This window comes from Anomalospiza imberbis, chromosome 13, assembly GCF_031753505.1.
Source record: "Anomalospiza imberbis isolate Cuckoo-Finch-1a 21T00152 chromosome 13, ASM3175350v1, whole genome shotgun sequence".
Taxonomy (NCBI): Eukaryota; Metazoa; Chordata; class Aves; order Passeriformes; family Viduidae; genus Anomalospiza; species Anomalospiza imberbis.
The window spans coordinates 12,690,458-12,715,717 of NC_089693.1; the positions used below are offsets into that span (position 1 = coordinate 12,690,458).

Sequence of the window (25,260 nt, forward strand, 5' to 3'; positions counted from 1 at the left end):
ATCCTTCAACATTAAATACTTCATAAGGACTGTTGATATTGACCTTAGATTTATTTCTAGTAGAATACTATAGCAGCCTCTTTAACTTTATCACACAGTCCAATTAGCTGTCTAGGAAGGGAAAGAAGTTTTAAGTCGGTCACCTTTAGTATAGTCAGAGAGTAGAAAAGAATCAGTGTCAGAAGCACTGAAATAAGTAGTTAAGACTTATTATTAGATTTCTGACACCCTGTGTTAATTGCTATCCACATGTGTAAGATGAAAATGTGCTACAATATCACAATGGCAACTTTTTGGTTTCATTTTGCTTTGAGGCAATCAATGGAGAAAGCACAAATCATCAGATTCTTGGTGTACCAATTCAAAAACTGCATAACTTCCATGAAAGATGGCATGTGGTCAAAGCTATCAATATCCCTCAGCATCATGGTTCTTTTTAACTGCTCCCAGTTTAATCTCATAACTCCCAAGTTATTACTTCACTGTAGTTATGTTGCTACCTTGGTACCTTGATAAAATACTTAATTGTAAAATTTCACAGGAAATGTAGTACTAAAATGTTTTGCAACTGAATTATAGAGAAAAAAACCCTGTATATACTGAGTCCTTTTTTCTTCACTCATTTTCCTATTATGCTTACTTAATAAACTACTAAATATAGCTACTGAACACTAGTTCCAGAAAAAAACCCAAAACCTTGCAGCAGCAATGTGATGTTGACAACTTTAAGGAGAAATACTCTACTACTTTCTATTTTGCTTTGTCCTTAGCAATCCACTTCACATAAATCACTAAGATCTGTAATTCCCCATAATAATGTTCTAAATATTATAAAAGGAAAGAAATTAAAGGATCCATGTCTGTGACACCATTGTTTATGGTACCACTCCTGATTTCCTATTTGCTAAATATAATTTTGTATTTGTGCTTGTATCTTATTTCCATTTTTCTATCAATTTTTCCATCAGTAAGATTGAACTAGCAGTGATTTTCCAGACTTCCAATAACTATTTTATTTTCAAATTGCTTCCCTTGCTATACTAAAACAAATAGCTGCTATTATCCTACAGTCTTCATTTACCTCTTATTCTGTGTAGCAACAAAGTAGATATTTCTTTTATTATTTATAACTTCTGGACATTCTTGCCTTTACATATTTTTGTTTAGAGCAGAATATGTATACTATTATGTAAGTGAATATCAAGTTCTAAAGGACTCCTATTACAACATGTATTAAGAAATTGCTGCATTAATACATCAAAAAATACACAAACAAGTCCAAATATAAATTAATGTTTCTCTCCCCATCTTTGCCTTGTTTTATATACACAGTAAAAATATCTCTTTTCTGATCTAGATTTTCAGTAGTATAATTTAGGAGTTCAAGCTTCAGCAACCATTGCACAGATTTTATAATCTTCTTTTCCCTCCAGTATTCTTACCCAGACCATTCTGATTACTGAAATCACTAGAAACGCTAGTGCATGATAAACACAGAATTATATCCAAAATATTGAAGCTGAAAAGGTAGGAAACTTTCCAACGTGAAGGGTTTCTGGAACATCAGGAAAACAATTCCCAGACACGTCCAGCTTTTTATGTGCACTGATGAAATCTTCATATGATGCACTGGAGCATTTCAATTTTTTTTTTTTAAATCAGTTTTTCACAGAGCTCCAATTTTCAAACAGAAGTATGACTTAGACCTATAATGAGAGCTAGTTCCATATGAACACCATGAGCACAGTCTAGTGTGTATTCTATTGTAATTAAGAGCAGTGATTCAATACCTATTGCTACTGGCCGGGTATCATAGCAACCTTGTGTCACTGAATACTGCTGGAAAACTGTTCAGCACTAGCAAGACCATGCTTCAGGAAAATCTACAATGGCACTACAGATTGTCAACATCTGTGGGGGTTGTTACAGAGAGAACAACAAAGAAACCTGCTTTAAAAAAACCCTATACCTAGAAAATTGACAGGGATACTACAGTAGCACTACAAAAAGAAAAAAAACACAGAGGAAGGAAAGAACATTTTTTGTCATTAGTTACACAACTTATGTACCCACATCCTAACATCCACCCCTATAAATAGAGTTGCAATAATGCTGCATAATCACATTGTTTATGTATATCCACAAAGCACTGTCTTTTACTTTTTTAACTAAACAAAAGCATCATTCACCACCAACATTAATCTGGAACTAAAACAGCTTCATTTTCAAAATAATATTTAAACTTTCACAAATGAACTCTAGATAGTCTTGTATAAATCTGCAAAAAAAGAGAAAACAGGTTACTACGAACAAGAACCCAATATTGATTTTTCTGCGGTGCAGTAAAGCATCTCCATTCTATTTGGCTGCTGTCAAAGCCACTCTTTAACAGCTGGAGTCAAATTGCACTATTTACAGCAAGAGCCCTTGTCAAGTGGACCATAAGTATTCTAACAATACACTATTCAAATGGCACTTTGCCACACAAATTGCTGACTTGATGAATACCCTATGTCAATGACTAAGGCCAATATAAAAGTTTCATTTTTATGAGAGGTTTTACATTCACACATTAAGTAAAGCTTTCTTGAAGAACTATTAAGCTATATATTTTGGGTCTTTTGACATTAAAAATAATTAAAATCTGTTTAAATATATCAAGGGGATTTGACAACATTAATATGGATCTTGTGTTAACTGCATTTGTCACAGTCATCTGTTATTGGTACTCCCACTGGCACGTGCAGCACAATAAAAGAATTAAAATGGTCAAAACACCATGAAATCAAAACATTCTGCTTTTGTATCCATGATTTACATGATGGCAAAAACTCTGAAAGAAAGCCTTTGGAGCTGGACTATTATGTGAGGATATTTATCTTTTTTTAGGATGGAGGAAAAAGAGACCATTAGTTTGAAAACATTCTTTCATCTTAAATATGATATGAATGGTAAAACAATGTAATAATGGCAAGAAAAAAAAGCTGAATTTTACTTGCAATCTTCATGTGGATAACTCATTGTACAAAAGGATCACTCTCAATTACAATACCAACAGGACAGAATAGCTACCCATTCATTTTTCCTGTCATACATCTTCTGAAATTGACTTCCTTAATAAATGCTAAAACTGATGATGGGGTTTTTTGATAGAAATGTTATTAACAATTTAGTATGTTGTTAAATTTCTAATACGCAGTTCGCCAAAGAAGGAAATTGATAATGAAACACTCATTCTATATTAAAATCCACTGATAATCTGAAAGTTTTGTGATATTTTTACGTGTGTAGTAATTATATGCTTTAATTAATAGGGCATGGAATGTTGAAGTCTGATAAGCACAGTCCTCTCACTAATTACATGGGATCTGAATTTCTAGCATATATCAAGATGCTAAAATAGAATGATGCGAAAGAGTCAATAGAGCACTTTTTGAAAAACCTTATAAATTATTTTCTGCACAAAACTTAAGAAAAACAGGAGACTTCATAACAAGTCTTCAATTTAGCAATTGAACAACAGTGCAAAAAAAGCCGCAGAGTTCCACACTCCTTTTGTGTAGCCAGCACTGGGCTTCTGCAATAGCATTAAGGGAACTTCCATTGTTATGTTTTTCCCAGATTCAGCTGCACTAAATATATTTAGGCTCCAACATCTCCCACACCAGTCTACAGAACCCTCTCCAATGCAGATGCAAGTGGGAAGAAGCTCTGAATGTACTGGATGACACATGTTTGATGAAAGAAAAATGCTTTCCCGAGTACAGAACTTAATTTATTATGAATTTAGACAAACCTAACAGGTCTGCAGTGACAAAAAAGAACATTAAACTAAAAAAAGAGATTTTGACAGAAGAAGTCTAAGAGACATCAATAGTATTCTTACTAAGTTAGCATTTGGACAAGACAATTAATAAGAAATATTTAAACATGAACATAGAATAATATTTTGATAAATCAGAGCAGATAAGATGTATATCAAATCAAAAAAGCACTACAAATTGCTACATTTCCACAGTTTCCTGTTGTGATATTTCTCCCAATTTAAGATGATAATTGCTAAAGTATGTTAAACTCCATGCTTTAAAGTTTACTCTTTTCCCTTATTCCATAATCAGCAAATTTTCTTTCCTCCCACCTTGTTAAATCCATGCAATTTTTATTTTAATAGTCATACCTAAAACTACTTACCAAAAAACTACCAAAACTTTTTTCTTTTGTTCCTATTTAAGAAGGCAAGAAGAAACTATTCCTTTTAACAAACTAACAGGGAGATCAGATTCTGTGTCAATGGCCAACTAGCGTACCATCTGCCCCACAACATGCTCAGCAGGATTACACGCTAATAAGACTTTTCAGAAAATGGGATCAAAAAGAACTTTAGAAATCAGACTAAGGTTAGTAAAAGGTCAAAGAAAAATATTAAGAGTTAAACTACAATCATTAGAAACTCTATGTTATATGTAAATTTGAAGATACAAGGAAGAAAAGAACATAAAATTCCAGAGTGAGGACTTGGATCAAGCTGTACTTTACCAGTTTTGAAATACCTGCTACTTCATTTCCTATAATTAATAAAGCCACAATAAAGGCCAGAAACCATTCTGAAAGCTGTTTCCATGTGTGATCGAGGGAAAGCATTTTTTACTCTCAATACTTGTGGTAAAATACCTTCTATGTACATTGAGGGTTGAGGAATAGCAGACATGACTTCTGTTTATTGCAGAGAACAGAATTCCCAAAATCCATTAATTAAAAAGTGGTAAGCAAGAACAAACAGCATAAGAGCCCTATTCTTAAGATACATTCTAATCAAGAGTTCAGTGAATATATTACCTCCTGGTGCTGTACTAGGGTTTAAGAAAATAGGTTTGTACCATTTTTTTTCCCTATGTGAAAAAGACAATATCCATCTCTTTGAAATTGAGATTGTATTAAATTAGACATAGTTATAATAACCAGTTTTAGAATTAGCAAATACTTACTATATTATTTTTAAATATCTACAAATAACTGTTAGAAGTACAGATTTATCTAGGTCACAAGAAAATAGAGTGAATATTACATTTTTAATCTTACTTCTCATGATGTCTCAGTACTCATTTTCTCAGTTTTAACATGACATTCACACTACTTTAAGCATATTATTTGCTTCTATTACTTATTCAAAACAAAAAGAGCACATCTTTTCCATCAGTCTCAATTAGCTGGTTTAATGATTTTGGTAGGAAAGTATTTCTAGATAAAGCCAAATACAACTCTCTCCCTGGCCAAATCTTTGCTGAAGATGATCATACCTATTTGCAGCCCAGTACCTCACAAGGGTATTACCATCTTTTTATCCAATAAGGTGCCAAATTTAATCACACTAATAAAAACATAAGGCACTTGCTGTCTATTCTGTGATGATGCTGAGAGAAAACACACATCCCATAAAAATTATCTCTGAATGACAAGAGGGATCAGTGGTCTTCTTAGAAGAGCAGTAAGAGAAAGACCAAGAGCATGGGATGACTGTGTGCTTGTTCTCAAGACATACACATTTGAATGGGTCTAAGGCGTATTCAGCTGTTGTCAGGGTACTATTGACAGGTGCAGTCACAAGCTAGAGGCATGAGGAAATAGCATCTAACTACAGGTAACAAGGTCTGACAAAATCCTTTTGAGATTAGCTACTAATGACCTTGCATAAGTCCCTCTGCCAATTTTCCTTATTTGTCTATGAAATTGGGTTGAAGGCATAAAAACTGAGCTATTCAGAAGAAGCCTTTATAAACTTAAAATGACGCCACCATCCCACTTAGTCATCAGTGGGTGATATGGTAAATAATTGGAATCACCACTAATTGCTCGGGAAAAATGCTCTCTCTTCACTTTTACCTTATCTGAAGATTTCTCTGTAGGAGTGGGATAAGGGCCCATGCCATGCTTGTATGAGCTGGAGTGTTTGTATCCAGAATTCTTGCTCCGTTTTGACTCCTGAGACACAGGAAGTAGAGCATCTGCCACTAAGTATTCTGAATCTTCAATGGAAGTAAGAATTGCTCTTGCTGTGTCACCAGTTTCATGTCGTTCCAGTGTGCCTAGAGAAACACAACAGAAGTTGTAACTTTTCCAGTGAGCTATACTATCACATCTCTATCATAGTATTAATATAGTACACGACATGTGAGCAAATAAATCACAAAATATTTACAGATGAGGCAAATAACTACTCTTTTTAAATTTAGAAATATATTCCACACTATTACTATTAAAAAATAAAGCTTAATTTCTAAAGAAACCAATACAGCAAAGCAAATAACTTTGTATCAGACCACAAGCAGCTCCAGATATTTTATACAAGTGGAGTGAGATGCCGTTTTCAAAGGGAGCCAAAGATATTCACAAAAATATCACCTCCCCTAACTTCAAAACAGTAATTTGTCTCCTCTTTACAAACCCCACCCAGAGCACCTATATCATTAAAAGTGTAAACAACAACACATTTATGTAATATTTTAGTGCTGTCCTCTAGTGTTCTGAATTACAAATAGCAAGAGAAACCTCAATTTTTTTTCATTCCATTCCTAAAAATTGTCAGACATAAAGAAGGTTTAAACATTAATATACATGTAACTTAGTTATCTGGGATATGAATGTGATGTTTCAGATACTACTTCATCACTTGTGTGACTCTCTGGAATCTACATCCTCTAGATATTATACCCAGTTATTAAATTACTTTAGTAAAAATTTTATTTAGGAATAATTTTAGTAATACTATCTTAATTATAACTAACATTCAAAATACCAAAACTGAGCTTAAATGTATTTGAAATCAGCTGCTATTATATACTACACATATCCTATAGGAATTAGAAGATATTGCTGAAATAGCATGTTTCCTATAAATATCAGAGATAAAATACATCTGAAGGGTTTTTCAAGTATTAAATATCAGCTATAAAATGAAATGTTCTTCCCTTAAGTTTGAATTCTTTCTACCCTCAAGTAATACAACATGAATTTTCCCTTTCACTGCAACAAGAAAAAAATGTGTAACATTGAAGTTCTATCAGTAACACCTGCTAAAAATATTGGACTGGGATTGAGGGATCTCATACAATAAGTGTTTGTGTGTATATGTGTGTATAAAATCTCTTTATCTGAAATTATTTCTCTGAAACTCATCCATTTCTTTTCACTGCCGTAACACCTCTACTACTCATATGATAAAGTCTTTGAATTCAGAACAGAAGAAAATAGGGTACCTGTTTCTTTGTCCCCTATAAAAATAAGTTGAACACCACAGATTAGTGCAATATTACACTGAAAGAAATAAGAATCAGCCCCAATTGTTTTTAACATGCCATTTTCTTAATTCTTCCCCAGGACTTGCAGCCAGTGCCAGGGACCATTACAGAACAGAACAGTTACTGAAAGGGAAGTTAAGTTGCCCAGAAGGTCTTCAAAGTTAGACTGTCTACAAAGCTCCCAAGCACTGACACATTTCAGGAACACAAAGACCGTGTCTATAGATGCCTACAAGGGATGATTGTATAGTTCACAGCGGACATGAGCAAGCATTCTTACAAGTACTAAAGCATTTACAAAGTGAAGAAGTTTGGAAATAATACAGTCACTCAGCTAATATTATTTTGGCTTCTTTATATATGTAAAGTAGCCTTTCCAGCTATAAAAACGCCACAGAACTATGTGGATTATTCAGAGCCCAGTATGAACAAAACTCAAATAAATCATGTTCTTCCTACTTTTAAGTGGAGGGGTCTATCACCTTCTGTGGCAAGTCCACTACAGTGAATATTTGTACACATGTACATACATACATATATCAAACCTTGTTTTCTGTAACACTTTTTTCAATACAATTCACTGCTGGAATCCCCAAGACTATCATAATATCCCTGTGAAATTACCAGGTATCCTGTTCCTTTTAAGAGAAATTACAGTAAGTTTTTAATAAACCCAAGACTTTTGGGGGCAGGGTACGAAATTTCGACAACCTGACTATACATAGTCTTTAGTATTAGACAGAACTTCCAAACATGACTTGGTAGCACCAGATGCTTATGAGTGCTTCAGCAACAGTCATCCCTCAGAGTCAGACCATTCTGTGGGATAATCTAATGGATATCTAATAGAATATAATTTAGTTAAGGCTATCACACTACAGACAGACTTGGGTTATTTTCCATATATCAGAGCTTTTCTATGGCAACAGCTTCATTGCCAATTTTTCAGCTTCTGGTTGAAGAAAAAAATTTTAGTTGACAGGAAAAGAAACATACCAGAAGTTGTAAAAGGTACAGAAAATCTGACAGCAGAATTTAACCTTGGGAGGCAATGGCCTGAATAAAATATACAGGTATTCTCAATGTACATTAAAGCAAATTCATGTTTTATATATTTAACACACATCTTATTTTAAACAGATGACAGATATGGTTCTATATATTACAGACTTACCAGATGCAAAGTGAGAAGCCACCAACAGGTTGTTGGGTTACTGAACATTTCTGTTGCTAACAAACTTCTTTAAGTGCATCAGAACAATGCCATTGCAAGAATACTATTGTTGAATAGTTTGGAAAAGAGAAAATTAACATCTTATCAACTGAAAAAAGCCATTCTGGATTTACACTAAGCAAGAAACAGGGATTGGCTTCTCACAGAGAGCTTAAAATTGGTTTGTTTTTTTAATTTTTATTTGTAAAGCACGTTTATAGAGAGGAACATTGAATAGCAAATGCCCTAGACAGCCAGCTTATTTTCTTACTAACAGAACACTATGACACCCTAAAATCAATTTGAAAAACTCCTGTTGCATATTTAAATTATTTATATATCTCTCATAACAGCTATCTCAAATCCCTTTAAAGTAGCACCTTCCAGAAAATGCCTAGTTTCTAAAAAAAAAAAAACCTTTCTTGCATATACTACCCTATCCTGCTCCCTATTATGAACATCTGTATGTACACATTTGTGTGTACAGCTGGTACTGCAATAAAATGGCACAAAGTGCATAGGAAAATGCATGATCCTGAAAGTGTTACATAGTATTTATATTATATGCTTAACTTTACTCTTCTGAATAGCCCAAAATACTCATTTACAGAGCATATAGTTGGCAGAGACAAAATAAAGGAAGAGACCTATATTCTGTGATGCCTGAATACATCTGAGAAACAAACAGGAAAGATGAAGGGAAAGAATTTAGAAACCTGTATATATGACAAATACTTTCTGACTACTGCAAACAGGCAAAATAATACTGGGGCGGGCTGGTTATTGTTGAGAAACTGTTATTTGTTAGGAATATGCTTAAAGCAAAATAAAAATAAAGAGTAAGCAAAGACAAAGCTTGTAGATTAGAGTACAGGAAAGAGGACAGAAATAAGATTCAATCATTTAAATAAGATTTAAATTATTAAGAATCATTTAAATACAAATAAGCCTAAAGGATTTTGATTGAAGGGCATAAAATAACAATGGATGAACAGGAAGAGATAGGGGTGTCCACACAGCAGCAACACCACTGCTATGACTCCCTACTATACATACAAAATACAGGAAAAGAAAGTCTTTATCTCTCTAAAGCTGTGACCATGGCAACCAAGTCTCAGGAACAGACAAGAGTGGAGTATTTCACTCTCCTGGGCAGCTCTGGACCACCAGATGTGACTGGCTAGAGACTGCTACAACATCTTATTCTTCCTGTGGACCAAGTACTACAAATTGTGTCTCTTGGTGCTAGTGCTGTCCAGAGTTCTCTGGGTTCAGCATACAGAAGGATGCATTTTTACTGGAGAGGTCATGCATATCGTCCTGCCTCAAGACGAGGCATTCACTGCCATCACATGACCTGTCATATCATCAGGCTCCAGTGCTCTCTGTGTTTGTTGTCACAGCTAAAGTATTGAAAATCCTCAATATTGCACTGCTGCTGTGACCTAGTAACTCAGATGACTCTTACAGCATAACAGTTCTCTGTGAATGAGAAATTATTTAAGAATTGATTTTATTTAAAAACAGCACATGGTTGAGAACAAATCATTTTCTTTACTAGTAGTCAAAACAGAAAACTCAGCATTCAGAACAAGTACCATCTGTAATATTAGTTGGTTTATTTTCTGTTAAGATCTTCTCTTCTATAAATACCTATTTCCCCTGAAAAAACCCCTCCCAACACACTGTCTTCTATGATGGTAGAGTAAGGCATACAGAAATTTTATGCTCCTTGCTACAAAAATGCTTGAATTTTACAATTCTACAGTCTTGCTCCAAGACAGCTGGCAAGCACTTTGCTTGAAAAATTTCTCCTTGTTGCTAGTACTACCATTCCAATATCAATTGACCCAAAACACATGGAACAAACACTGCATTAAGAATATATATTCCAAACAATATCAAGATAAAAGTAAATGCCATCTAGCAAATAGAAATGGGATAGATTACACAAAGTCCAGCCTATTAAAATAATCTAATAATATTAAAAAAGGTATTTTACTTTAAGTATGAGATTAAAAATGGAGATGCCCTGTGATGTGTCTTTGCAGACCCTCCTTACTCATTTTTGCATTTGGAAGATTTCTGTCATGTCCAACTCTGTGTGTTATTGACATTCTTCAGAATACACACTTTCAGAAGAGCATTAGCAAACTACTGTCAATATCCTTCAGCTGAAAAAAAGCAACGAACATCAACACAAAGAAAACCACTGAAATAAAATTTATAGTGGTAGTTTATATATGTGGGTAAAAAGAGCAATTCCCCAACACAGCCAGTCCTTACCTCAGGATTTCTGATGCAGGCACAAGACCCCAAAAGAAAGGATACTCCCCTGTTCTCTCCCTGACTCCATCTAAACTATTCCAAACAGTTAAGGACAATAAGCCTTTGAATGAATTGTTAAGACACAATAAATGTACTAAACTGGGTTGAATGGAAGATATGAACTTGGCAGCTCTGAACTTGGAAAATATGCAAGTAGTTTCCATCTACTCCTTTATCACAAACGAAGATGGAATGAGAATCCATCCCTTTGTGTCTGGAATGAAACCCCACCCTGGCATGCACTCTTCTGACTGCACTGGATCATAGCAGTTTTCAGTTACACTTCTTATTTATATATATATATACATATATATAAAATCCTATTTATCAATAGTAAGAATGAAGTTCAATTGTCAGCTGGAGGGAACAGATACATACATCTAAATTCCATACCTGTTCCACCAAGTATACATAAAGTACATAAATGTACATATGCATATACATGCATATAAATACAAATATACACTCTTGTATACAGACAAGAGTCAGGTATCCTCAGCTTCTGCAAACTGGGGAGAAGATGACACTGCCTTTTTTTTTTTACCTTGAGAAAGACTTTCCCAAGCCCCACTACCCTTTATTATTCTACATCAGTAAGTATTTACTGAACAATGACTCAAATTTACGGAGCTATGAAATATTCAAGTACAAGCTACAGACTGACCCCAGGCTTACACATTTAAAATATAAGATACAATAAAAAAGGCAAAGCATTAGTTAAGTTTTACCTTAAGACTGAAAAATTAAAACACAAAAAAAAGCCCCAAACCCAAATGCTAAGTTCCACAAGGCATATATATTAATTTTTAAAATCTTATTTTGAGATTTGCAGATCTTTAGGCTAAGCAAAATTCATTAAAAAAGAAACAAGAAGGCAGTGACTGGTATGACTTTGACCCTACATGATGGCCTCTAGCAGATGAAACACAACTACAGGATTTATCAGTTAGGCCACAATCACCCACTCAGATCTAATTCTGACCAATGACCTGAAGAGAAAAAGAGAACAATAGAGAGAGAGGGAAAATGAAAAAGATATCAAAAGAAACTGTAAATCACTAAATTTTACAAGGACAAAAAGTCACAAAAATGTAATTATTCTTGGTTCTGCAATTATCTAGGTATAAATCTTAGTAAAGTAATGACCAAGTTTACTTTGATAGAATTCTAAGTTTTAATGAAACTTTACAGCTTATTTTCTCACACCCACCTGATGAAATCTAAGCCTTAACTTTCTAAACAGTTCAATCTCTAATGTCTATATGGGATGAGAAAAGTTGTCAGATGTACTAAATAAAGGTCTACTTAGAAAAAAAAAAGGCCAACCAAACAACCCAAAGCCAACCCTCTCACATTGTTCAACTCATGTGATACTTGCTGTTTACTATGAGTTTAGCAGTCCCACTGTTGGCATCAATTAAAAAAATACTGGAGCATATATAACTACATAAAATTATCTTTAAACAGTGTATGAAAACCTTCCAGCATGTTTGACCATCAATATGATCAAAGGCTTGATCCATAATTTCATTTTCTCTATGGCAGATGCACTTCTGAAACAGAAGAGGTTTTATGCAACATTTAAATTAATCGATGTGGCATTAACACAACAAGAATTACTTGCAGAGTGTTTTCTTTTCTATTTTTCATAAAGATTTTTATGATCATACAGATGGATTTGACTAATGTTAGACACTAGATATTTTATCAGGGCTGACAAACTCATTAAAAGGCTGGTTTATTTTATTGATACCTGTGTAGCTTTTAAACGCTTGAGGTAAAATTTTCTATGCTTGACAGTTATCTTAAGGTGGTATGATTTTTTTTTCCTTTCTCAGCAGAAGTGTCTCAAGCCATTAATCCTTCTTGTTAAAGTCATGAAACACAAGTGTTTCAGAAAAATTTCATGCCTTAAAGGATGGACTCAAAGCTGAACATTCACCTTCTGCGAACTGAACCTCCAAGCTGATGCCTTGCTCTCACCACTGTGCTAGCATTGCTTAAAGCACTGTTGCTTTTCCTGCTTGCTTAAGCAGGAGAGGTCCATACAGACCATTCCACATGAAACAGTCAGTCTCCTTACACCTCTACCAAAAACCCTGAGATAAATACATCAGTATCATCTTGATGCTACATTTGCAAAAACAGGTAGAAATAGCAAAGAAAACTTCTGAATTGAGGTAGCAGGCACTTCTGTGTACACTCTCTGGTATACTCAATGCATCAAAAAATGGGGGGGATTAAAATTACATACCAGCTAGAGTGTTCTCAGAATAATTCTGTAAAAAACTGTCATTCTTAGGATTTCTGGTTTTAGATGCAGACGTTAGAAGTCAAGACAACTAACACTTCTGCACTTATAAAGAAAATGGCAGAACTATTGTTACTAAGCACTCAGATACTGTGATGATAAACATGTCAAAATACAAGGAAAAGTATTCTATTCGGAAAAGGATTCAGGTACAGGACAAACAGGGAAAGCGATACACGAATAGTGTGGACAAAACAAAATACTATATATTTTGTTATTGTCTATCATTTATTGATGATTTTTTTACCTTTCCTAATAAAGATTGTAAGCAGAGTTAGTTTTGACTCTTCAGGAGATCTGACCTCAAAAATATTTTTAGGCATGTTTCAATTTTTTTCATGTTGGAGCTAGTAGCTTGTAAGATAGCTCTGAAAATTTGCACTCCCTGAGGGAGTATGAAAAAACCACAACATAGCCAGTGTAAAGCTAAATATGTAGGATGAGAACTGAACAATAAATTCAAGTTTTAAGTGATGCTATTCTATCTTTAAATCCAAACTAAACATATCCTTAACAAAACAGAGCAAGGCTTGCAAGGCAAAATAAAGTAACAGGAAATTAGTAAATGATTCATTCTGCAAGTATTATGAACTTCGAGGAATAAATTCACTTTAAACTCATACAAATTGAAAAACAATTTATCACTGATAAATGAAGATTATTAACTCTGAGCAAGGAGGATTGCTATTTAAAGCCCACCCATTCATTCCTCACTCTTTACACACATTGGATCTAAAGGCAGCTTGGTAGACATGTTGCCATATACTTTACACAGCAAGCAAAAATCCTTTTATTCTTTTATTACTGTATCTTATTGTAATGGTATTTACTTTTCTAAAAAAGCAAAGATAGCAACTGGTTAGGAAAATGTAAAAGTAATACAGATAACAGCTAATTTCCTTATTGAAGGGGTTTTTGAGTGGTGGCTATTGGAAGAAATATTCTGCACTTTAATTAGAATAAAATTTGTTATTGATTTTCATATTTGTCTTCTAGCACACAAGTTTGGAGAATATCCTGTACACATACTATATTAATATTCCAAATGTATGATTAGATCAATATTCATTGTCATGGAAAGATATTCCACTGTAATGGAAAGTTCCTGTATCCATATATTAAAATGTAGGTAAAATACATTAAACTACACAGATATTTCACGGCCTCTGTATTGCTTTCGATATCACTACCCACATGCAGGTGCAATATCAACATTTAAACTTAGAATAATTTCACTTTACTCTGTAAATCAAGGGAATAAAGGCTATAAATAAAGATATCTAATTCTAGACCTGTAAGAGCAACAGACAGTTATCTTTTTCCTTTTTATCCCCCACCTTTTTTAGATTTGTCTTGTAATCAGTAGGGAAGATATATAGATCTGTATTAGACAAAGTCAATTACACTCCTAGTATTTAACACTTCAGCATAAGCTACGCTGAAATCCTATTTATTTAGGACATATGTAGACAACTGTACTCAGAAATCTTCCCAGTGATCATGTAAAATAAGGTCATCTTTGCAAATCTCATGAGAAGAGAGTACAACAAGTTGTATACGAAGTAGCACTGGTTTGGAGTTTAACCTAGGACACAAAGTTTCTTCTGCCTCATAAAGTGATAATTATGAAAGCCTGTTGAGACAAACATTTTTAGGTCCTTGGGAATGCTTTCTGTACAAGTGTGTCAACCTCTGTCACAGGAAACTGGACAATGAACCATTTTGCACAATGAAATCTTCCATCTGCTCTAGGGGTCACCCTATTAATTACCTGATGGAAGAACCATTCTAGAGTCAAAGTGGTACTAACTCTCTAAACTTTTCTATGTCACCTGTCAAACTCAACAATACAGATACAAATACAACAATAAGATACAGAATTATTGCTGACTCTACAACAGTGTAAATACTGAAATATTCATAAAATATTCTTAATCCACAGCCTGGAATTGTAAACAGACTGTTTTCCCAGCTATCCATTACCTTTTGCACATGAACACTGTTCAGATTTGTTTTTTAAACTGCAAACAGTGATAAATGAGTCTGACACAATAGTCCACTGACTTTGACTTAGAGGCAAAGCCTAAGTCATGAAGCTAACTGCAAAGCCAGAAGAAATATAAACACTTTTTGACTGTAGAAGCAATAAAAGCTATCTTATGTCCTTTCCCATAATGGAACTCAAGCACAAGGCTACCACTTAGATTTAATCCTATTTAACCGAGTTAGGCAACATGTTCAGAGGTAACTGTATAGGCAAGTGGGACTATGTTTTGTTGCCCATTTATTTGCCAATAGATGAAATCCTAATAAAAGGTGCTGTGCTCCTGCAGAGGTGCCTCAGTGATGCTGTGGCATCTCTGTCACACATCTGAACAATGCTTTGTCTGCATGAGTGTCACTGAACTATCTACATAGCTCTTGATCTAGGTCAGGCCAATTTCAAGGATCAACGCCATGACCTCTTGTGTTCTGCTGCAATACAGATGTAATTCAACATTAAAGCAACTACAGTATATCCTACTAGGCTTTCTCAGGTATTGACCCTAGATGGCATCTTTTAGTCAGCAATGCATAGCAGGAGCCACAAGAAAAAAGATTTGTTAATTGCTACTGTAGAGCAAATAACAGCATCTTTTCCTGTGTGAGGTGGTGACTGTGGCACTCATTCTTCTGTGATACTCATAACAAGAGACACACTTTTAGCTTTCTGTACCCTGTCTGAATATGTAATAGGCATGAGCAGTGGTATCAATTTGATTTCCTCTTTAATCTTGAAAGAGGCAATGGTTTTATGAGCAAAGGAGGGACGGTTCAAATATACTTTGGTTTTTCCCGTTCTGTATAAAGCAAACAGTGTAGACAGTGTGTTGTAATAACCTGTACAACCAATTGTGATCTCAGGGCTCAGTTCGTAAAATTGGGTTTTGATACAGTTTTAACATGCTGTGCATTTCAGTGGCTCTGCACTCAATGCACCTCCCTCTTCTCAGGACACACAGCTCTGAATTGGCTGGACACTTGTAGTGTCTAATACCATTATAACCACTAATAGTCCTGTCTGTCCAAGCTCAAAGAAGTACATTACCCACATGAATCAACATTGCATTATCAAATCACCTGGGAATCTACAGTTTAACCTGAAAACACTCACCTTTAGTTTTGCTGACTACACAGTTATGAGCTTTGCAATTATCTTCCACTATTAACTGATTATCAATTGCATCAAAAGATCTCAGATCATGATTTTTTGAAAGAAAGCATAACTTTGTGGTCCAACCTGTGACAGTTTAGACTGAAAACATCAGTCTTTTCAATAAGTTTGATTTTTATTTATAGGTCCCAGGAGTATTCTACTCAATTCACTGCCATGTCAGCTAAACTTCTGATTATCAGGCTGGGACTTATGCCATTCTATTTTACTAGTGGCATGCCTTGAATGGTAAGAAAGTTTTCTTTTTTTCTTGCTTGTATAAACATTGAAACACTCCCATTCATATAATCAATGTGTTACTATTTCTACTAATATTTTGGCTTTCTATAAATAACACCAATGCAGCAGACAAACCTTCAGGAAAGTGAGGAAAACATTGAATCAAATAGGATGACCCCCTTGTGTTATTACCTGTTTCAATTTCCCAAATATAAACTGAATTGTCTTCACATCCAACAATTAGCACATTCTCAAGAGGGTCAAACCTTATCTTCTTCACAGGAAACAGATGCTTTCTGGCATGTAAGAGACATTGTCTCTTCTGGAGGTGAAGAATTGCTACTGAATGGTCACTGCACACACAGCACACTATACTCTGGTCTTTTAACTGCAAAACAGAGAACTCCAGTTTCAACACTGTAACCACATTCATAACCACATCATTTTACCTGGCCTAGTAAGAGTATTCTAGTGATTTCCTTCCCAGAAAATACTAATTTTAGAAAATTATGTTTTATGTCAGTCAACTTCTTTTCAGCAGGTTGGCTATACAACTCATTTCCTGACAGGAAAACATACCTTCATCTTTATTTTTTCAGTATTTTAACTATAATAATTTAAATTCCATTTAGCCAAAGTATTTAGCATATCAAAGCAGTGATTATATAACCAAACAGTAGCAGTTGTTCTAGAAGAGAAAGTATTAAAAAATTACCTTAAAAATTACAAACTAGTGTTCATGTGATATAAAATTATATCAGGTCTAAAAAACAAATGGTAAGGTATTTCTAACAAAAAACTAAGTTAATTTCATGTCATATTGTATGGATCTGATACTGCTAAACCTTCCCTACCTGCAAGTAATTTTGGTGGCACACAGAGGAATTCCCCCACAGAACAATTCAGCTCTTTAAACAAGACTGAAACACAAGCCAGGCAGGCAGTAAATCCTACTCAGTTTTCAGAATAAAGATGAAAAGGAGCCTTACACATATTAAAAACTTTTTTATTGCAAATAATTTTTTGACCACTTTATTTTGGCATGTACGTGAACTGTGAGTCATTCATAAGTATCAAATCTGTCTTTGTAGGCTTTTTAATGGAAAAATGGAAATCCCAGCCCCACAGAATACAATGTTCTAAAGTTACATAGAACATTCAGTACAGTAAATTTTCACCTAAATTTAACTTCAAAATTCAATTAGAACACGACTTTAAAGTATTCTAAATACCATAAAATGTAAAAACATACACACAAAGGACCAAAGATGTGTCAGGAACCAAAATGAAGTGTATATATATATATATTTTGGACCCACAGAGAAGATTAAAATACTATGTTCAAGCTCCTAGCCTCAGTGAGTAAGTTTTTTAAATTTCAGGAGGCTGAGTTAATCAGATTGACTTATAAGTCAATAGTCATGATAATAAAAATGGTGAATAGAATGTTAAGAACTTCCATTTGATATGTCACAAACTCAAAAACTCAACTGCCTGCAATTGAAAGCAATTTTCAAAGACAACAATTAAGAGAAGGTAAATTAAGCGTAAAGAGGTGTGGGCTAAAGTATTGCCAGACAGTGCTTTATTTTCTTTTGCATACAAATATAAACACACACAGAGATAGGTATACAGAGGTTTTTTTTGAGACATCATTTATTGTGTTTTTACTTACCCTGCAGTGTTCTGGGGATCTCAAAAGCTCTGTCACTGCACCAGACTGCAGATTAAACTGCTGTAGGATGCCTCCAGTAAATATATCCCAGCAGATCACAACAGAATCCTGGCCCCCTGATAACAGCCAGCTTGGATCAAATCTTACTGATTTGTCATGTGGATAAAGTAAGCAAGTGACTCTGCTACTGTGCCCATTCAGAACCTTATAAGGTAGCTTATCTGAAACAAGATGACACATTATTTTTGCTCTTTAAGAATAGGAGTTCCATATTTTACAGCACATTTCCTGAAAGTCAGGATAAATATAACCGGCCTCTACATGATGTCAAAGAATTTTGGACCTGCTCCTAAAAGCAAGAACAAAAGTCTGCACACTCTGAGCTTCACTAGTGAGATGAACCCTTTATGTTCCCTTCAGTGGAATGATCTTTTAGAGAGAAAATGAAATAGAAAACTGCCAATATAGTGACATGCCACATTTCTCACTTCTAGGGGACATCCAATCCCACAGCCATTCCCAGATTCCTACTACTGGAAAGCACCTTGGTTGTACTAAGCCAAGAGATCAGCTATGGAAGGAGAAAGATCATCATAATCTTCCATTTTCCTCATTCCATTCCTGACTGGTAGCCCTAACTTAACAGAGAATTTTTACAAGGATCACTGGGAGTGATGCCAGAAATATGAAGTCTTCTGTGCTTGACTGAGATGAATCTGAACAAATTGTTAAAACTTACCTTTAAGAAAAGATATGTTTTCTAAAAGTCTTGCTCTTGCAGTTTCTAAACCTAATGTTACAAAAATTTTCCCACTTTCACATCCACATACAAGCTTATCAAGACCAGGTATGTACACAGAGGAACTGACAACTGCACTTCCAAATCCATCTTCAGATTCACAAAGTTGATCAATAATTCCCTCTGACATGGAATGATGTTTATCAAAATTATCCTGAAGAGTCCACATGGTTGTAATTGGGATCTCTAGAGGGTAGGGCAAGAGAGGATTTTTTTGTTGATGCAAAACAAAATACAAAAATTCAAACTAAACAAAATATACCTTTTCATCTCTTGATCACTTCCCTTTACTTATCCTTTCAGCAGTCTAGGATTGAAAAGTCAGCAGTTGCTACTCCTTCTAACTACAAGCAATCACCACACAATGAAAAAATGAGCATCACTTTCTTAATGTTTTTTATGAGAATTTTGATTTTCATGAAAATTGATTCCAAGACACAATGAAAAAGATGGTAGTAAAGTGCCAAACCTTTTGGAGAACCATCAAATGTTGACACAGGCACATCAGGAACATGCCACAAAGTGATCCGTCCTGAAGCTTCACCAGAAAAAAGAACCTTGTAGAAAGGCTCCTTTCTTTCATTCATGAAGCCCATGACAAAAGGAAGACTCTGTCAAAAACAACAGTAAGTCGATATTTGGAAAGAAAATGGATAAAATAATGTAATAATTCTAAATGTGGAGGAGTTTGTTTTTCATCAAAAGCTGTAAAAATACAGAACAAACCACAGTTGATTCCTTATCACCTCTAAATCCTGCTCAGACCAAGTCTACTCTCCCTGATACAAATATCTCAAGGATCACCTCTGCTTTGGCTAAACCTACATCCTAAATGGAAAAGTAGACTGGGAGGTCTCCCTGGTTTATAGTTTGACCAGCATAAGGACCAAGGTCAGGCTGAAAAAACAATGCAGTGAAATACTGATAATCTTTGCATCAAAAAAAAAACTCAGTAAAGCTTCAGTCATCACAGCCTGCATGACTACAAATAATGAAAGGAAAGAATTATGCTTTTATACAGGTAATAGCCTATAACACCATCATTCAGTCATGAGGTGGTGGAGCATTTCCAAAGAGCAATGAAGATGCTGAAGGGTGTAGAGCACAGTTCTGATGGGGAGCAGCTGGGGGAGCTGGGGTTGTTTACTCTGGAAAAAAGGAGGCTCAGGAAAAAGCTTATCACTCTCTACAATTACCTCATATGTTGAATATACCTATTCTCTAACATCAATGTTTTAAATAAGTTCCAAAATAATTAACTGCCCTGTAAAATGGTTCAGTTTATAGTCCCAAAATGGAGTTCAAAACAGATCATCACACAGGATTTGGTTATCTGACACATTGGCTATAAAAACTATTCAGCCAGTAAGGCAAGCATTAAAGCAGAAATATTAAAAAAGAGCAAATCATTATTTTTAAAAAAGCATGTATTTGGAGGGAAGCATATGTGAACTCTGTACCAGCACCATAACCCTATTATTTGCTAAGCCATGTGCTTTGGCTATTTCTTTTCCCTCACCTTTCCTGACCTTTTGGCATCCTTCAGCAGTTATCCTATCTGATTTTTAGATCACAGCATTTGGGGAAAAGCTGAATGGCTTATGCTATTTCCCTTCAACTGAAAATTAAATGTCATGCTTCACAGGATTATGCAACAAACATGCTTTTAAAAGCCTGTATTTGTCAACAGAAAGAATGCTAGAAAACCTCACACAGGTATATATTTAGCAATGTTTCTAGTTAGCCACAAATAAAAAAGTTTCTGTTACCTATCTTCAGAAACCGCTTAACAAACTGCTTGAGCTGTCACACAAACACTCCAACTAAAGCAATTTCAAGCAGAAATTAAATCCACATCTTCCAACAATTACAACTACACTAACAGCATTAGCAATCAGCATTAGCAAAAAAAAAAACAAAAAAAAAAAAACAAAAAAAACCAAAACAACAACAGAACCAAAGCTACACAGAAAAATCTGTTCTATTTGCTGCGGTTCATTTTTTGCCCAGGTAAGAAGGCCTGCCACATATCTTTCCTGTCCCCCATTCCCTAGCTTCCTAAAGAATTTTCTTTTCAAATCATCTGGGTTTCCTTATTTATTTACTTGTGATCACATAAAGCACAACAAAAGTGAGTGACGATGTAGGTTTCCAACACAGCTGTGTCCATTTGAGATTCCCATCTACACAGTAACTTCAAATTTGAAATTCGTGTGACATGCTTTGCTAAATATAAATTCTCAAACAAAAATATAGAGATCAGCTACTTTTTAAGCTTCATCTTTTCTTACCATTAGAGGCTTCTTCAAGCCAAGACCACGGTTCTGAAGATAGTCATATGTGTCTCATTTTATGCATTCTGGGTATATCAATCTGCTCACAGTGCAAGAAAGTTCTGCATGTGATTATGTCTCTGAAGGCTCAAGCCAGCAGTATTCTGGATAAAATGCCACTGATTCAGACCCCTTCAATTTCAGGTGGATACACAACCTATTTATATACTTACACTGAAACATGCATACATTCATAAAACAAGAATGAAGTAACTTGCTTACATTTTGCTCATGGGTTGCCTTTTTTGATTTTGGTTTTATGGCATGGTTGTATTTGTTGGGAGATTTTATTACTTATTTTATTTTTATTAATTTTTATAGATTTGAAAGTAGAAGCTTCTAAAAATATTTTAGACCACATCTTTGTTAATTTGTTTTTGTTTTTGCCAAAATTAGAGAAAAGAAACAAGAACCAGTCTATCTGGAATTGAAGATAAAGGCATTTTTCCACTGTGGAAAAAACCTAAATATAGCCAAAAATCAGACAAAATACATAATGAGCCTCTTCAAGTTTGTAATTAACAATTTTAAAATTAAGAAATAAATATTATTTCTTGTTTTGATAGAACAATTAAATCTGTTGATGAATTCATAAGTTCTTTTGGGATTATTCAGGTTATTGCAAACAGATAATAAACTTTCAAACCCTTATGAATTTACCTTATTTTCCTTCATATCGGTAAAGCTGAGTAAATGAGGATAAACTGTTTCCTTCAGCGCCTTCCCATCAGCAGGGTACATGCTTTTAGAAAGGCCACTGTATAATTAAACAAGAAATTTTAAACTTACAAGCTTTAGAAAGTCATTTTTTTAGAAAGCAGAACAGTAACATCCAAGATTCACAAGTTCAATTAAAGGTAACCAAATAAGTAATTACAGGAGACTTTTTGAAATCACTACACCAGCTGCCCAAGTTCTACATGGCTAATCTTATTCCTACATCCCCTGCTGTGTCAAACAAAGACTGAGGGCTGTCAAACTCAGGGTAAATCTTTGAGTGCCAAAGTGGTTTTGTTCTGGTTTTTGATCATTTGCAACATGCAGAGATTTTCCATAGTAACCCTCCCAAAGTTCATCTAGTACCTGAACTTTTTGTGTGAATTTCCCATCTGAGCCCACCTGTTTAGCAGCTGGTAGATGTAACTGTGGCCATCTTCTGTCCAGATGATAAGTCTGTAAGCTGCCAGCACTTCCCCACCAGCAAAGAACTGACCACTCTTACAGAACTCAGTACAAAGCAAGGAGAAATCACAATAATCATAGACCTAAGTTCAGGAAAAAAAATATAAACAAAGTATTGGCAAATTCATAAACCTAAACTGGGTTTGGGCAGTGAATCAGGAAGTAGAACATGAGTTCCACTCTTCAGAGTTGAATAACTATTTTTAAAGTCTAACATGTTTTGACAGTAACAAACTACTGAAAAGTAATAGTCAAACCATGTAGTTCAAAATTAAAGAAACTGACAGTTAAAAAAAACACCAAACACCCAAAAGGTAGCACTAGGGTCTTACATTATAGAAATTAATAGAAAACAATGCATGTTACAGATATTTTTTCCAGGAAAAGTGGAAAATCCATTCTACACATGAACTTCCTCTATAAATGCTTTCATATAGAATTTAGGTTGCCCAAGAGACATCTCAAAGATAGCCTACAACTATATTATTTGCAGTTGATCCAGGTATATGGGAAATTTTTTTGACCCATTCCTGTCCCCACAGAGATGTTTGAATCACATATACATGTTAAAATAATCCTGAGTGATCAGTGTAAGAGAAATTCTGTAGCACTGGAAAAGAAAAATACAAATTTTTTAACAATAAATTTCTGTTTAAATACATTGTTTTCTCTAAAACTGTTATAAATTTTTCTTTAAATTTTAGTTACTTTATTATAGCTTCAAGAAAAAGCAATATACCCTGGAGTCTTTAGTTTTGCTGCTGCTATCAACAAACAAAGGTCCCTGACTACTGAGGACTTGCCAACTGTGAGTACTTCTGTCATACTTAAGCAGGGATTTTTATTCTTTGTCTCCCTTTCAAATGCACTGTGGAGGGGACTATAATGCACTCAGTGCTCTAAAACTGTCTAATACTTAAATCCCCCTTCTATCCAGCCAATTTGGAGTTAAACTTTAAAAGCAGAAATACATTCATTAAAAAATAAAAGCTTCATCTCTTTCATACAGTTAAGATAAGCCAAGAAGTGTTGCAGGCATAATTGTATCTGACCATTTGTGAATGCTTTCTTTAACCTAAGGAGAAAAACAAGTATCTGCATGCAAAAATCATATTAACTTTTCAAAACAAACAACATTAAAAAGCAAGTGCGATTCTCAATAATGTACCTGCCAGCACATGGAGGATACAACAAGAAGGAGCCTTTCCGTGTAGGTACAAAATCTTACTGCTTGACAGTTTATGCAGTCCAGAGATTTTGATTCCTTCTCGCACACACTTTGTTTCTCCTTTACAGCACAGAGGGGAAAAAAAAGCTATAAAATTTGTTTCAGATATCTGAGCTTTTAGGATAGAAGCAACCCACTAAAAACTTTCTGATAGGAGACTTTCAAAATTTAAAGCAACATATAATTCGTAATTACCAATAGAAAGACAACAGGTTCACAACAAACATGTAAACAGAAGAATGCAAACATTCAGTGTGGTTCAGACTGTGATCTCACTTAAAGAAATGATAATGAACGTGGAGAAGGACCAAAGGCAGGGACTATCTGCTAGGTATTCTTCAGTGAAAAAATAGCTACAACACCTATAAAAACAGATGATCAGATTCAGAAAAGCTGATGAATATTTTACTTTCCCACTCATTCTTGTTGCAACCAAGACAGTGAGATGCTGGTGTTGCCATATGTCTTGTTTGCTCTTAACACCTTTAAAGGTAGTGCAAAAGTAATTCATTTTCTTAGCTTTGTGTTGCTAAATGTACTGTTAAAAACAATATATGTATTTTTACACTTTTTGTGGGAATATCAGACATATTAAAGTCATCACACTCAAAATTATTCTATTGGAATTATATTTATCAATTATTGATTAAAACACTTAAAATGGATGTTTTCTGTTTCTTAAGATACCAACAGTCTCTAAACCTCTCAGAGAAGAGAATGGCTATAAAACTGAAAGCCATTTTCTACAACATCTTGCATCTTCAGTTAATTCCAAGTAAATCCAACAATATTTATTAAAATACTGCTCTTTAGAATTTAGCTGGATTGTTACCAACTCTGCAGCAGTCCCTCCACAAAAGGTGCCCTCAGGCAGTAAAAAGACTGCACCACACCATATGTTCCTCTGACATCTGTAATCAGTTGTTAGAATCCTCAGAATTTTTACAACACAGCAGTAGGGTTTGCTCTAGAAATGTTGAAAAGATGCACCCACTCCAAAACACCACAGATAAACCAAAAACACCAGGATGGTATCAAACGTGACAGACTCTCCTCAGGGGCCTGACTCTACCCATGAACATGTAGTGTTGCCCACACCCTGGCCTGTCCAGCAGGCAGTGATGAGTTACCAATGTTCAGAGAAGTCTGTTGATATTTTGCCATTTCTGTCTCACTGCTGAAGTCCCTTTGTGAATCTAGCTTTTAGAGTATAACTAAAACACAAAAATTGCATCACAAATCTAACACCTGTTCATGGAAGGTGACAGATGCTGAGAATATTAACCTAAAAAAGAGCGAGTTTGAAGATAGAAAAATAGGACACTTGACACAGCAAGAGTCTTTTCCAAGTGAAGATAGCATTGTGAAAAGCAGACCGAGGAAAACAAAACCTAAAGGACCATTTTGAAGAGAGTAACAAGGGTGAAGAGGGAGTACAAAGGCCAATATTGAAGAGCTTTGAG

At 34.7% G+C, this 25,260-nt stretch overlaps 1 protein-coding gene and 1 long non-coding RNA gene across 13 annotated transcripts in view; both read right to left on the reverse strand.

Annotated features, from left to right (window-relative positions):
* The window catches only part of WDR72 (WD repeat domain 72), a 102,460-nt gene that overhangs the window by 60,830 nt on the left and 16,370 nt on the right, over positions 1-25,260 (reverse strand). For 11 of the 12 annotated variants that reach the window (XR_011003807.1, XR_011003809.1, XR_011003808.1 and 8 more), the window contains 8 exons: positions 23,738-23,857; positions 22,507-22,652; positions 22,048-22,144; positions 19,524-19,665; positions 18,995-19,240; positions 18,256-18,476; positions 16,773-16,968; positions 5,881-6,083 (listed from right to left, as the gene is read on the reverse strand). Coding sequence is in view for 9 of the 12 variants with exons in the window: in XM_068203993.1 (XP_068060094.1) it covers positions 5,881-6,083; positions 16,773-16,968; positions 18,256-18,476; positions 18,995-19,240; positions 19,524-19,665; positions 22,048-22,144; positions 22,507-22,652; positions 23,738-23,857 (1,371 nt within the window). In the remaining 3 variants the exon portion in view is untranslated. The remainder of the gene's footprint in view (positions 1-5,880; positions 6,084-16,772; positions 16,969-18,255; positions 18,477-18,994; positions 19,241-19,523; positions 19,666-22,047; positions 22,145-22,506; positions 22,653-23,737; positions 23,858-25,260) is intronic. The other variant, XM_068203997.1, reaches the window with a different exon arrangement.
* LOC137481967 (uncharacterized) lies at positions 10,171-12,900 on the reverse strand. The gene is made up of 2 exons (XR_011003810.1): positions 12,779-12,900; positions 10,171-11,825 (listed from the first exon to the last, which is right to left on the reverse strand). It is a non-coding gene; the product is annotated as an uncharacterized lncRNA (long non-coding RNA).